Source organism: Ceratotherium simum, chromosome 18, assembly GCF_057802395.1.
Source record: "Ceratotherium simum simum isolate JZ-2026a chromosome 18, ASM5780239v1, whole genome shotgun sequence".
NCBI classification, from domain to species: domain Eukaryota; kingdom Metazoa; phylum Chordata; class Mammalia; order Perissodactyla; family Rhinocerotidae; genus Ceratotherium; species Ceratotherium simum.
The window spans coordinates 40,264,944-40,278,420 of record NC_141917.1 but is presented as its reverse complement, the minus strand read 5'-3'; the positions used below and the strand labels follow the sequence as shown (position 1 = coordinate 40,278,420).

Sequence of the window (13,477 nt, the reverse complement as noted above, 5' to 3'; positions counted from 1 at the left end):
ATTTTAACCTCATAACCTACCATCCTTCACCTATATTAATATAAACCCAATGGAAAAACTTAAACTTAATGGAAACCACAATTGGAATTGTCCTTTTCAGTAGTTAAAAATGAACAAAATTTTCCCCTGATAGGACAATGTCAAAATAAAATTTATTGTCAACTAAAAGTTTTCCCTGCTAAACATTTAAAAAAGCACTGTCTTTGATTTTTTAAGAATCTTATTTTTAGCCCTTTTAGTTGCAATCCCAAATAAAATTTAATGCTACTGACTTATATAATAATAGAATGTGACCACATATATTAGTATAAATGAAATATGCTTACTGTTCATAGAATTAGACAAGAAAAGCACTAATTAGAATGGCAAGCATTTTCTAATACATAAGCTTCGATTTTAGATTTTCACCGTTCATTAGTCTTAAGAAGAAATGGGATGAAAAAGGATGACTCTGAGGCCTCACCTGTATGTGGATGATGTACTCAGAGCAGCTCTGTGCTTGACTTACTATCATATTCTTCTGCAGGTACCTTTCATTATTTTCTTTAAATAAACCCCTGGAGGTTACTCTGGATGAATATAGGTCTGCATCAATTGTGATGTTATATATAATGGCTATGATAAAAATCATAAAGAAATGTTATTACAAAAAAACTTTTAAGGATAGAGCATCCTTGCTTTATTGTGTCTTATTGGGTGAAGCCTCTGACTTTAAGAAAATAAAAAACAGTCTTTATGTTGATGGATTGTGAACTGTGGAAAGCCCATGACATTTGTAATTCTGGCTCTAGTGTGATGTATGTGACTGTGGATACAAAGAAACGTGATTTAAAGAAACGTGGCTTGAAGCAGTGGAGAGAAAAGTGGACTTGCCACCAGGAAATCTACTGAATGAAGTTGGTCAAATTACTCCCTCAACCATGGATTTCACCATCCATAACACAGTGGTATGAAAAGGAAAGGAACAGTTATTGAGTGCCTCCAACTGAACATATTCTTTTTTTTTTTTTTTTTTGTGAGGAGGACCAGCCCTGAGCTAACATCCAATGCCAATCCTCCTCTTTTTGCTGAGGAAGACTGGCCCTGGGCTAACATCCATGCCCATCTTCCTCTACTTTATATGGGACGCCGCCACAGCATGGCTTAACAAGCGGTGCGTCAGTGCGCACCCGGGATCCGAACCGACGAACCCCGGGCCGCCGCAGCAGAACGTGCGCACTTAACCGCTTGCGCCACCGGGCTGGCCCCGAACATATTCTTATATGTTATCCTACACGAGTTTGAAAATAAACCTGGAAAGTGGCTATTATTATCCTATTTTTCGTATAATGAACAGAACAAAAGAGGTAAAATAATTCATCTCAGTTCACACAGCAAGGGGATGGTCAGAAATAAAATTTGGGTAATTTTGAAATCAGAGCCCTTGTTCTTGCTGTTTCTATGCAGTTGTGAAGATTAACTGAGATGCTCTAAGGGAACACGTATAGTGCCTTGCATATTCTAGATGCTTACATAGGGAAAGGCATGCAACATTGCAGGAATAAGTTTTGAATCAGGAAGACTTGGTTTGAATCCTAATTCCACTGTTTATGAGCTTTAGGGAATTTGCTTAACCTTTCCTTATCTACAAAACAGAGACAATAATACTAGCCCAGGGAAATGGAAATGAGAAACAAATGCGATAAAAACTGATGTCAGGAGCCAATGTCCAAACTATTAGAAACTTCAGCTCTAGTCTGCTGGCCCCATGTCCAAAAGTGAGAGCAAAGATCAGATACTATTCATACCATCAACTGCCTTATTTGGGGTGACTCTATTTTATTCCTTTCAATATTTCAAAGGTTGCATATACTTCTAAAAACATTAGTTCTACGTGTTACCTTTAAAATATCTATTAGAGGTGTTGTATAATTTTTCCTACTCCAATGACTTAATGAGGTTAACAAAGATAGATAAAATATATGAGAATCAAATGAACTAAAAATAAGCGGTGAAAATTATGCAAAGAAAAAACAATGGCAGCGAGGTGACTGCAGCCAGGACAAAGTTAGTACACACGATAATACTGTTTCATTTTTTTCAAGCAGCTTGGTAAAAATCATAGTCACATTGGCAATATATTAATTTTTTTATGTTATTAACTTGAAACTGGAGTGTGCACCGGATGCAATAAATAATAGAGACCATATGCTTCATAAATTCACTTTTCAAATTTGTGAAGATGAGATTCATGTCTTACATGCTACAACTGCCAAGCAATTAAGTGACAAATGATCATGACTGTGTGGACCTGAAGGTCAAGGAAAAGATTCAAAGGGAAAGGTGCCCAATAGCAAGAGACCCTGGACAACGAGTGGAAGGGAATTTTCTGAGAGCAGAAAGGCCCTTTCTAGTGTGCGGCAACGGAAGGGGTGGAGTACAGTCAAAAATGGAAGGAAGACGCACAAGACGAAACCAAGCTTCGGGGCCAGGAGAGGTGACCAGCCAGCCATTTCTGCCAATGAATATATTTTCCAAATTAATCTTTTAGGCAGACTAGCCACTTAATGTTTTTTCCCCAGTTTTAGTGAGATATCATTGACATACAACACTGTGTAAGTTTAAGGTGTACGGCATAGCGATTTTATATATGATATGTGTATATATTGCAAAATGATCACCACAATAAGGTTAGTCAACGTATCCATCACCTCACATGGTTACAACTTTTTTTTTGTGGTGAGAACTTTAAAAATCTACTCTCTTGGCAACTTTCAAATATACAATACAGTATTGTTAACAATAGTCACCACACTGTACATTACATCTAGCCACTTAATGTTTATACAGTAATGGTTTTTGACTCAACTATCATGGCTCCTCAGATGGACGCACTACAAGGCAGCTCTGTGAGATGTGCTTCTCAGAATTGGGTCAATTTTTAACGCCTGAAAGGAAAACTGTCACACATGAAAAGTAGAAAAATACGGAAAGTGTGCCAAGATGTGGATCTAACTTCTGCTTTGTGTTCTTAACCTATTTATTTCTTGGTATGAATGGTGACAATTAACATGCCTCTATATTTTTAGTCTTTAAGTTTGTTTACTAGTTAATGAAATACCTGTAGGAACTACAGGTTTCTGAAGTTTAGAGCTGAAATGTGATGGAAGGGAGATTAGGACCCAGGAAACAGCTGCTAACAAAAGAAGTTAGCGTTCACTCATGTGCTAACTCAATTGCTACCTATGGAGCCGGCAGGGGAGACGCAGGGGAGATGGAGTGGTTAGAAAAGACTCTAGAGAGCACGTAGGACCTCAGCCAGGCCCTGAAAGACGATTTGGCTGGTCCCAGAGAGCGACGACAACAATTCCCGCTGACATCTGCCCACAGTTTTCCTGCCTCTTCTCTGCTGATAGGGCACATTTCAGACTTTGACTCACTTCTCTGGATTATTTAGAAAATTTAAAACACTGGGCACAAATTATATATTGTTTTATATTTTCTCTCTCATTATTTCATGCTTATTAATTCCTCAAGCATAGGAACAATATTTGACACTCGTACTGAACACACCCTATCTAGATCACGGCTTAGCCAACATATGGTGTACTCATTTAATACGGGCTGTAGTCCAGTATAATCTGTGTACCCAAGGTTTTAAGTAAGGGACCTGTGGGTAAGAGGAACTCAAAGGATAGAGTTGGGAGAGTCCATGATTACATCATAGAGTTTACAACTTTCTGCAGCAGAACGATATCTTCTAGAGATGATGGAGGAGGATCTACATGAAACTTCCATGCCTAATTAACCATGCTTAGGCACCTCAACTGTGTGGCAATTTAAACGTCTGCAAGACCTTAATTTCTTTTGGTCTACAAATCCAAAGTATAGGTTATATTCAGGACTAAACTTTATAAGCAAACCCATCTTCACACAGATTATTTCAGGTCTACTCACCCACTTGACTGTTTTGCTTAGTAGGTCTAAACTTTGCACTGAAGCAGAGTTTGAGGCTTATCTCAGCATTCTTGTTGAGCAAAGTGATTTTTTCTGGTGTGAATGAAGCATCTACAGATACATCAGCAATACTCTGTGACCTGAAAGACATAAATGGAAACAGATAGATGGACGTAACTGCCGAGTGCACATATTATAAACTTTACATAGGGGATCCAGTCCCAGCATTATACAATTATTTTCTCCACTCTTTATCTAAGCACTTGAGCAGTATTTTATATTTGAAAGTTCTAAGATGGGAGGTAGGGATAATGTCTTTTTCCTTTGTGACCATACTCCCAGGATAATCCACATTTAATCTTTTTTGTTTAACGAACACATGAGCGAGCACAGGATGAGAGTCTGCAACCTGTTGGTAAGTAAAGTACAAAGTCATTGTCCCTGTTGTGTTTTGCCAGCTGGAAGCAGTGATATTCACTCTTCTCACAAAGGTAGGGGAGAGAACAGGTGGCAAGGGGGGGTGGTAGGCAGAGGAGTGTGATCGTGGTTGTCTCCTGTTGCCTCAGTGGCTGGTGGTGATTCTTTTTTTTTTGTGTGTGTGAGGAAGATCAGCCCTGTACTAACATCTGCCAATCCTCCTCTTTTTTTTTTTTGCCTAGGAAGACTGGCCCTGGGCTAACACCCATGCCCATCTTCCTCCACTTTATATGGGACGCCGCCACAGCATGGCTTGCCAAGCGGTGGGTTGGTGCACGCCCGGGACCTGAACAGGCAAATCCTGGGCCACCGCAGTGGAGCGCACGCACTTAAACGCTTGTGCCACCTGGCCAGCCCCAAGGTGGTGATTCTTTGAAGTGTGGCATATGGCCATGATGGTGGCAACTAGCTTGATGCCAGAAAATGGCTGAGGAGTCCATCTCAGGCAGGGTGCCACAGATTTCTGACTCTGGCTCAGCCCTTTAGATATCTGAAGGGCTTTCACGTGTGCATGGCCTCATTTGCTCCTATACCACTTCTGTGAAACAGGTAGAACAAATATTTTCTCCATTTTATCAGTGAAAAAGTCTGAGACACAAAGACATTTGGTAACTTACCAGTTTACTGAGTAACAGTTAGCAAGTGAGAAATTGGAATCCATGGACTCCTAATTCCTTGGCCAGCAGAATTTGTATTTCATTATAATGACCCCTTGGGCACACCCTCAACTATTTACAAAGCAGCAAGGAGAATTAGTAATATCACTGTTTTGAAAAATACCACAATAAGATAGAAAACATTTTCTTTTAATTTCAGGTACCACTTGAAGGACTTGAGTCCATTGAAAAATTCTTTCAATAGTTAATAAGCAGTCATAAAACATCTGATAACAAATGCAACATAGCCTCAAGCTTTAAAGATCTAAAATGTCTAAGTGAATGTTTTCTTTAACTCAGTCTCTTTGAGAGGCTGAGCACTTATCCCAGTGGAGATGGTATTGATTTAAATTATTTTGTAAACCTGTTTTTGAAAAATTATTCTCGGGAAGTTCCCCAGAAAAACCAGTCTCAGCACCTTATAGGAATGTGACCACAAAATGGCATTAACCTAGCTTGACTGATCACCTCAGTAAATTGATTGGACTCCATGTGCCTTGACTACTTTGAAGAATCAAATTCACCTTCAAAGAAAAAAGTTTAGCCATCATTGACTGTATTAAAACGGAGTCATAGAATATAGTAAGAATATACCCCAACAAGGACGAAGCCTACTGAGATGGCTACAGGGTGATGCTCACTGAAAGGTATAATTTCTTAGAAAATTGTTTAAAAATCAGTCATATAATTATGTTCTCAAAACTTGTATTTTTCTAATGGTACGCTACTCTTAACTGATTTTAACTGATTTTATTCAGTAAAAGCATTTTCTTATTTTTCAAAGTCTTAAACATTATCCTTGAGTTTTATTTTTTCCACATAAAGTTTTCATTAAAACGATGCATTAAAAACACTGCATTTCATCCTTTAAAAGCACAAGTGAGAGAGTGTAAATAGTTTCATTAAACTCAGAAAAAACAGAACATCAGTATGTAATGTTTTCTATTCTTGATGTATTTGGACATTTACAGCACATTTTTCAACAGAGACAAATAAACGAATGGCTGAACTATGTTATCTTGGGGACTCTTGATCATATTCTCAATTTCCTTCTGATTCCACTCCCTCACCAGCCCTATTTATTTATTTATTTATTTATTTATTTATTTATTTATTTATTGCTGAGGAAGATTTGCCCTGAGCTAACATCTGTGCAAATCTTCCTCTATTTTTCAGTGTGTAGGCTACCAGCACAGCATGGCTGCTAATAGAGTGGTGTAGGTCCGCACCTGGGAACCGCACCTGGGCTGCCAGAGCAGAGTGCACTGAACTTAACCACTAGGCCACTGGGGCTGGCCCAATATATTTATTTTTGTCCTTGAATCACATGGCCCTGAATTCCTTATTGTTCCCCCCCTGCTCTTCAACTCCTTCTGAGGTCAAGGAAAGGTCAGTTAAACCTAAATAATGGCTTCTGGTTTATGACTAATAATTTCAAAAAATACCTTATAGCCACATGAGAAGTTACACTTTACTTGTGTGGTCTGAGTGTTCAGTATTTTTAGGACATTCTCATGAGGCTTCCTTTCTGTGAGCTGAGGTAAGGCAATTTGGTAGATAATATTCAGAAATATCCTGGATAGCATTTCAAAGGCTTTGTCTTTTCTATGTGCTTTTTCTGCTCACCATATGGAGAAGAGAAACTTGATTCTAACGTTAAGCAAATATTTTTTTTCTCCCACCAGGAAAAACATATTCCTTCCTTTATACAAACTATGACACATAAATGTCCTAGAGTCTTATATAACACATGTGGCATTTCCACAATACCAGCACTGCAATTTTAGCAGGTCATTTTTTAGTTAGCTAGCTTGTGTCTGGCTCTCTCTGACTCACCAGAGCTGAACCACTTGTCCAAAGGCACCAATGGACACATCGGTGATGGAATCCCCATTTAAATCTCCATAGCCATCCAAGGATCTCCCAAAGTACTGGAGACGGCTCCTGAAGGCTCCATCGGATCCCAAGATTTTCTGAAAGAGCAAGTTTGACATGAAACTGTAGTGCAGAACAACTGAAACAGAAATGCAGCTTCTCCACTGCATTGTTATATTCTCTATATAGCCATTTCCCTGGTTGTTTTATTCTCCACAAAATTCCATTGATTTCTCAATCACATCTTATCTGATCTGTTCATCATTCTTGTAGCCACATTTTCATCAAAGAAACAGCATAAATCTTTTAACATAAAATCACAAACCAGCACAAAGCAGTGAAAGATGAGTGGACTGGGAAGGAGTTGATGCAAGTTCAGTCCGGATTCCTCTCCTAGCTCACGTCCTTCAGGTCTTTACTCAAAAGTTGCCTTCTCAGTGAGGCCTTCTTGGTCACCCTTTCAAATACCTGATACCTCCCATCCCTGAAAATTTATTCCCTATTTTAGTTTTTTTTTTCCTTTATCATTTATTACTATCTGGATCACTTTATCTTATTCATCTTATTTTTCTTCTGTCTCCTCCACAAGGATGTAAGATCCACGAAGAGCAGAATTTTGTCTGTCCTGTTCTTTACAGCATCCCCAGAGTCTAGAACAGTGCTTGATACACAAAAGAGGCTCACTAAATATTTGTTGAGTGAATGAATAAAGTAATAAAATAAGAGGGATGGACTGGATAGTCTGCATGATACTCTGTATCTCTAACATGATGAGACACACTTGTAAAAACATCACCAGAAAACTCATGGATTACCTGGGAATACTTCAAGCGAATGGTGCCCTCGTGACCATTGTAGATGTACACAGCTCCAGAGTTCTGATTTTCCAAAGGTGAACCAACTATCACGTCATTAAAGCCATCCATGTTGACGTCTGAAAGAGCTGCAATCGCTGAACCAAACCGAGCATTTTCAACATCATCGGGGCCTTCAAGAAATTGGTGCCAATTCAAAAGGCCCTTACAACGGGGAAAAAAGGAATGATTAAAGCAAACCTTACAACTTTTATAATTAAAATTCACAGCAAATGATGCCCAAACCAATTTGCAAACTGTTAAAAGTAGACAGGATTTTGAACCTAGAATTCAAAATTCTCTATTTATGATGATAATTATAAGTAAGAATTTTAGTAAATAAGGGCATAGGATACCTGCTATAAACCAAGGTGAAAGGAGGCAATTCTTTTTCTGTGGCTGCACAACCTACATACAAGTATCCATTTCTTTGTCTCCGTTTTGCCCTCAATATTAGGATCTTCACCTGTCTCCAAACCTTTTGATTTAAAAATTTTCTGGGGAAAACCTACTAATATCCTGAATAAAATTAAGGTTAATACAAAATGAAATAAAGCAAAATATCTTAACTTAGACCCTTACTTAAAAATTACTGAACAGTGGCATAATTATAATCAGATAAGAAGTGGAAAATGAGTTTTTCAATATGCCATTATAAGAAACACTGAGTCCTTCTGCCCAAAGAAAAGACATTTTCTTGTAAAAGACACAGTTGTTTTTTCAGATTTTGAAATCAAGAATGGAAATATTTCATGACTTCACAAGAAAGCAATGCTCCTCAACCATGAAACTGGGTCAGTGTTGATTCTTTTTCCTCTCTAATAATCTTATGGAAATCAATTTGCTACTGAGTGTGATAAGATATTAGAGGGTCTTCTAATCTTCAAAAATTAATGACAATTCAGAATATTTCACATGCAAGAAATGTTTAAGAAACTGGGGATTTGTTAAATTTTCAAACAGATTTGACATTCCCGTATTAGTCAATTATACCTTCTTTATGTGCTTTAGGATTGTTTTAATTGCTTCTGTTCAAGGGCTAATTTTTACATTAATTTAAATAAATAAAGTCGGACAAAATATCACAACAGCTAAGCATAATAATTACTATATTAATATCAACTTCTCTTTTTCCATCCTTTCCCTTATATGGTCATCTCATTTCTATGTCAACCTGCACCCTTGATTCTGGCTTTCTTTTCAGGTTTCACTGAGTTCACTATACTTATATGAATGGATTTAGAGAGTTCCGTCTACAAGTTGGAAAAATTGAACTTTTCCATGTTAGGGTATGCTAAGTATCATGTGTTAGACTGGAAATTCCAAGAGCTGGGTATATACCTCAATGTTGCACTAAGCAATGGAATTTCCTGACAAACTAATGTAGAAAGCATCGGGGATTATATAGAGGTTTTCAAAGTGCCTGGTACAATTTGTCTTTTTCACTGTAAAATGTTAACAAGATAGTTTTGCCCTATTGTTGTTATCTCTTTACAGCAAAGAATAATGGAATGAGATACTTGGGAAATACACAGATATTCGTGTGTATGTGCATGTGTGTATATTTCAAAAATTGTATGCATTTATAATGACTTCATTTGTATAAGGGAGTATGTATTCAAAGACCTCTCATGGAAAATGGTAGTGCACTATACATTAAACTCTAGGTTATGCTTTTTAATATGATTTTTAAAATTATAACTTAATGGTGACATTCTCACAATGATGAAATATAAACCATATTATATACGAAAATTATCATTCAATAATAATAAATTTTCCTTATTTTGCAAAAATGTAGATGAACTTTTATTTACCAATATGAAAGCAAATTAAATGATGTCAGTTTGATAATTATTTTTTTTTACCTTTGTGATAGTAAACAGGTAGACTCTTCCTTCCTCTTTCTTTAGGTCATTCATGTACGTCGGTGCACCTACCAAGAGCACATCTGTAATGGTGTCTTTATCCACATCAACTGAACACAGCACACTACCAAAATAGGAGCCAATCTGGAGTAATAAAGCATAGTTACCTTAGGTTTCCTAGGGTTCATATGCTCCTAACATTACAATAAATTTTTATTTACTCATTCAACAAACAACAATTGAGTATTTACTACTTGCAAGGTGCTAGGAACATAAAGATGGAGAACATAGTCCCTTGTCTCAGGTTGTAGCACCACCTAACACTTGATTCTTAAACCTTAGTGTGTACAAAAATAACCAAGAAAGCATCTTTAAGATATAGATTCCTGAGACACATTTCCAGAGATATTGATGTACTGTCTAGGGTGTGACCTAGAAAACAGTATTCCAAATAAGCATTCCAGGTGTTTCTGATGCTGGTGGTGGTGTTCTAAGAGAAACACTTGAAGAGTATGTGAGATGTGTTGTAGAGAAAAGTAGGCGGGGAAGAGGGAGGTGGAACAAATAATTGTGCTTCCATGGTAAAATATATTGTAATAGAGGCAAGTACCAAATGCTGTGTGATCAGAGTGCAGGGGAGTCAGGAAGGCTTAGAAAGATTAAGTAGTATTTGAATTGCATCTTAAAAGAGGACAAGGAGGGCCGGCGCCATGGCTTAGCGGTTAAGTGCGCGAGCTCTGCTACTGGCGGCCCGGGTTCGGATCCCGGGCACGCACCAACGCACCGCTTCTCCGGCCATGCTGAGGCCGCGTCCCACATACAGCAACTAGAAGGATGTGCAGCTATGACATATAACTATCTACTGGGGCTTTGGGGGGCGCAAAAAATAAATAAATAAAATCTTTAAAAAAAAAAAAAAGAGGACAAGGAGTTTTCTAGGTGGAGGGGAGTGGGAAAGCACTAGTGACGTAAGTGTCCACGGCGTGATCTGGGGCAGGAGAGTGGTTCCCGGACAGATTGGGGTGGGAGGACTGGGTGGAGGTAAAGTAAAGTGAGGGGCTGGGAATTTGAGTGTTCATCCCATTCAACCAATGTTCAATGCATACCTATGTGAATATCTCTCAAGGATTCAGAAATGAACATGAAATTATTCCTTCTATAACACTTTCATTGTTTTTCTCAAAATAAAAGCACCCTTCTTTAAAATATTAAAGAGGAGGGAAAAGTATGTGACCACAGCTGGTTTGCAGTCAAGGAAGTCAAAGACTCAGGTCTTCGTACTCCTGGAAAATCCACAGAGACAGTGGGATCAGACTGAATCTCAGAGAAAAGAAATCTGTGGATAGTCAGTTTCTCCAACTCGAGGAAGGACAATTTCTATTGGTTATCAGAGATCAGTGATGTTCATTTCAAACATGTGCCAAACCCATGGGTCATAACTGCTTAGTAAGGAAACAGGAGTCTATCAGCTGGGCTTTGTTTTAGTGGGCCATGACTGGGAGTCATCATGAGTCCTAACTACCGAACTGTCACGCATCAGTAGAAAGTGATAGAGAAGAGATTTGCTTTACATATAGAAATATCAAAGCCACAGGACATCTTGACGGGCACACATGTAGTAGCTTGGTCCTTATAATGCTATACCGCTCGCTTCTCGTTATTTCTCCTCCAGATCCTTGGCTCCCAGTAGGCGCTTGCCTACAAAGCAGTGGTTAGGAGCCTGTTTTCACGACTAAATAATACCTATGCATTATTAATCTGGGGAGTCAAAAATATGGAGTGGGATGTAACCAAACAGCACAGGCTTTGAGGCCACATGGGATTGGGTTTTAACGACAGCTCAACCCCATGAAAGCTCTGTGACCTTAGAAAGGTAGTTAAACTCTCAATCACCTGTCAAAAAGGGATGACAGACCTCAGTATTGTGAAGATTCAAGGAATATTCAAGTAAATGCAGATTACAGAGCCAGCCACAGGATAGGCACTCAATAAACGTTAGTTTTCATTTCTACCAACTCCCAACTCCCCACCTGCCCCAGTTGTCCCTAAAATTAATTTCACCTGCTAAACGATGGAATTTACCTGGTCACCTCTGTGAGTCTGAATAATTGTGATGTTGCCATTCTCATTAACACTGTACAGCACTATCTGGCCAGTATAATTTGCCCGAGGAGCACCAGCAACAAAGTGGATGCTTTTTCCAGTAGAAATCGCAGCCACAGAGTAACCTAGGAGAGAAGGAGTTACAGAGTAGGTACTATTGAACATCTCAGCCAGATAAGCTTGCAAAGTTAGTAGAGATGACCAGAGGTCCTTTTTTGCTAGGTGTGATGAGCAGTTCCTAGTGCTCCTGACTGTATCACTGAAGCCACATCTTCCTTTTTCTAACATGAACTGCTCCTGCCCTTTGACCGGCAGCACTGCCCCGTGTAGGTGGAACATCGACCTATAAAGCTGGTCTTACATTCTGGGTTGTCCCCATCAACCATCATGGACCTGGCACCCAACAAATATTTCTTGAATGAATCAGTAAATGAATGTAAAAGGTAATATTGCACACTAGAAAGAACAAAGGCTTCGGAGTCAGACGTCCCAGGTTCAAATTCTGGATTTGCCACTTACTAAATTGCTTACCTTTTTTATTTATTAACCCTGCTGGCTCTCAAAAGTAAAATGGGGATAATAACACTTCCCTCAGAGAGTTGTTGGAAGGATTTAAATGTTTATGTAGATAGAAAAGCCCTGTCCCATAGTAGGTGCTCAAAATCGGTGGCCTTTTATTATAGGAACAAAAAAATTAAGAACTCTAAAATAATAGAAGACTACCACTTACTGTATTGGTTTTTAGGAACTATTTCCATTTTGGAGAAATGTAATCATGTCCCAGGAATAACAACTGCTTGAACAGCCAGAAGTTGAGCGAGTATAATACAGCATTTCTTTAAGTATTTATGGGTGAAGGCCTGATTGGCAAAGAGGCAACATAAATATGTGTAATAAATACGATAATTAGATGATGGTTCAAGGGAGTTGCTGAACTGATCCTGAGTTCAACAAGATGCTAGTTTAAAAGAACGGAACTTAAATTTGCTGAGCCAAATGCTGCCATGCCTTACCTAAATATGAGCTGTGATTTCTGTCTTGCAGAAGTTGGTCAAAGGCTTGTTTAGGAAAGATCAAGTGTCCGTGAGATGACTGCTGGACAACAGTCCCACTCCAGTCATAAGCTCCTACTGCCCCCAGCATCAGAATATCCTAAAATAATTGAAAAATGAAGATCATTAAAACAAATGTCCTTAAAGCATAACAATGCAGAGTAGGCAAAACGTTGAAATAAATTGTCTAGATTTAAGGAAAAAACGAAGCATGATAAAGTAAAATTATATGAATGTATGTCGATATATCTCAGAATTGTTTCAATATATTTGTACTGGAGAGGAGAACAAGCCTTCTCATGGGCTGTGTTATCTTGGCTTTATTTAGTATGACACATTATATAGATAAATCTTTTTAATAAGCTACAGATCAGGAGGAACACATAGCCATCTTGAAATTTCCATTCAAAGGCACGTATTTGCAAATGCTGAACAGTTATGAGCCTTTAGAAAGGAGTCAGAAGCAAGCCTCTAGTCCCACAGATTTGTAAGAAAAGCTCACAGTTGATCTGAGGCATGCTTGAGAAACAGGAAGTGTGCTGACAGAGGATGAGAGGTGGGCTGGTGCTGCTGTCCCAGGCGTGTCTTGGGATATTCTATTCAATTTTCAACTTTCTTCCGGACTCCTTCTCAAGTGTTTCTCTATCATCTCTATC

The 13,477-nt window shown here is 38.5% G+C and overlaps 1 protein-coding gene across 2 annotated transcripts in view; it reads right to left on the bottom strand.

Annotated features, from left to right (window-relative positions):
• The window catches only part of ITGA2 (integrin subunit alpha 2), an 88,427-nt gene that overhangs the window by 20,677 nt on the left and 54,273 nt on the right, over positions 1-13,477 (bottom strand). For both annotated transcript variants that reach the window (XM_004422801.3, XM_087443266.1), the window contains exons 11-17: positions 12,783-12,921; positions 11,749-11,894; positions 9,667-9,810; positions 7,760-7,963; positions 6,906-7,042; positions 3,937-4,076; positions 464-615 (exon numbers count right to left, since the gene is read on the bottom strand). In XM_004422801.3, the coding sequence (XP_004422858.2) occupies positions 464-615; positions 3,937-4,076; positions 6,906-7,042; positions 7,760-7,963; positions 9,667-9,810; positions 11,749-11,894; positions 12,783-12,921 (1,062 nt within the window). The remainder of the gene's footprint in view (positions 1-463; positions 616-3,936; positions 4,077-6,905; positions 7,043-7,759; positions 7,964-9,666; positions 9,811-11,748; positions 11,895-12,782; positions 12,922-13,477) is intronic.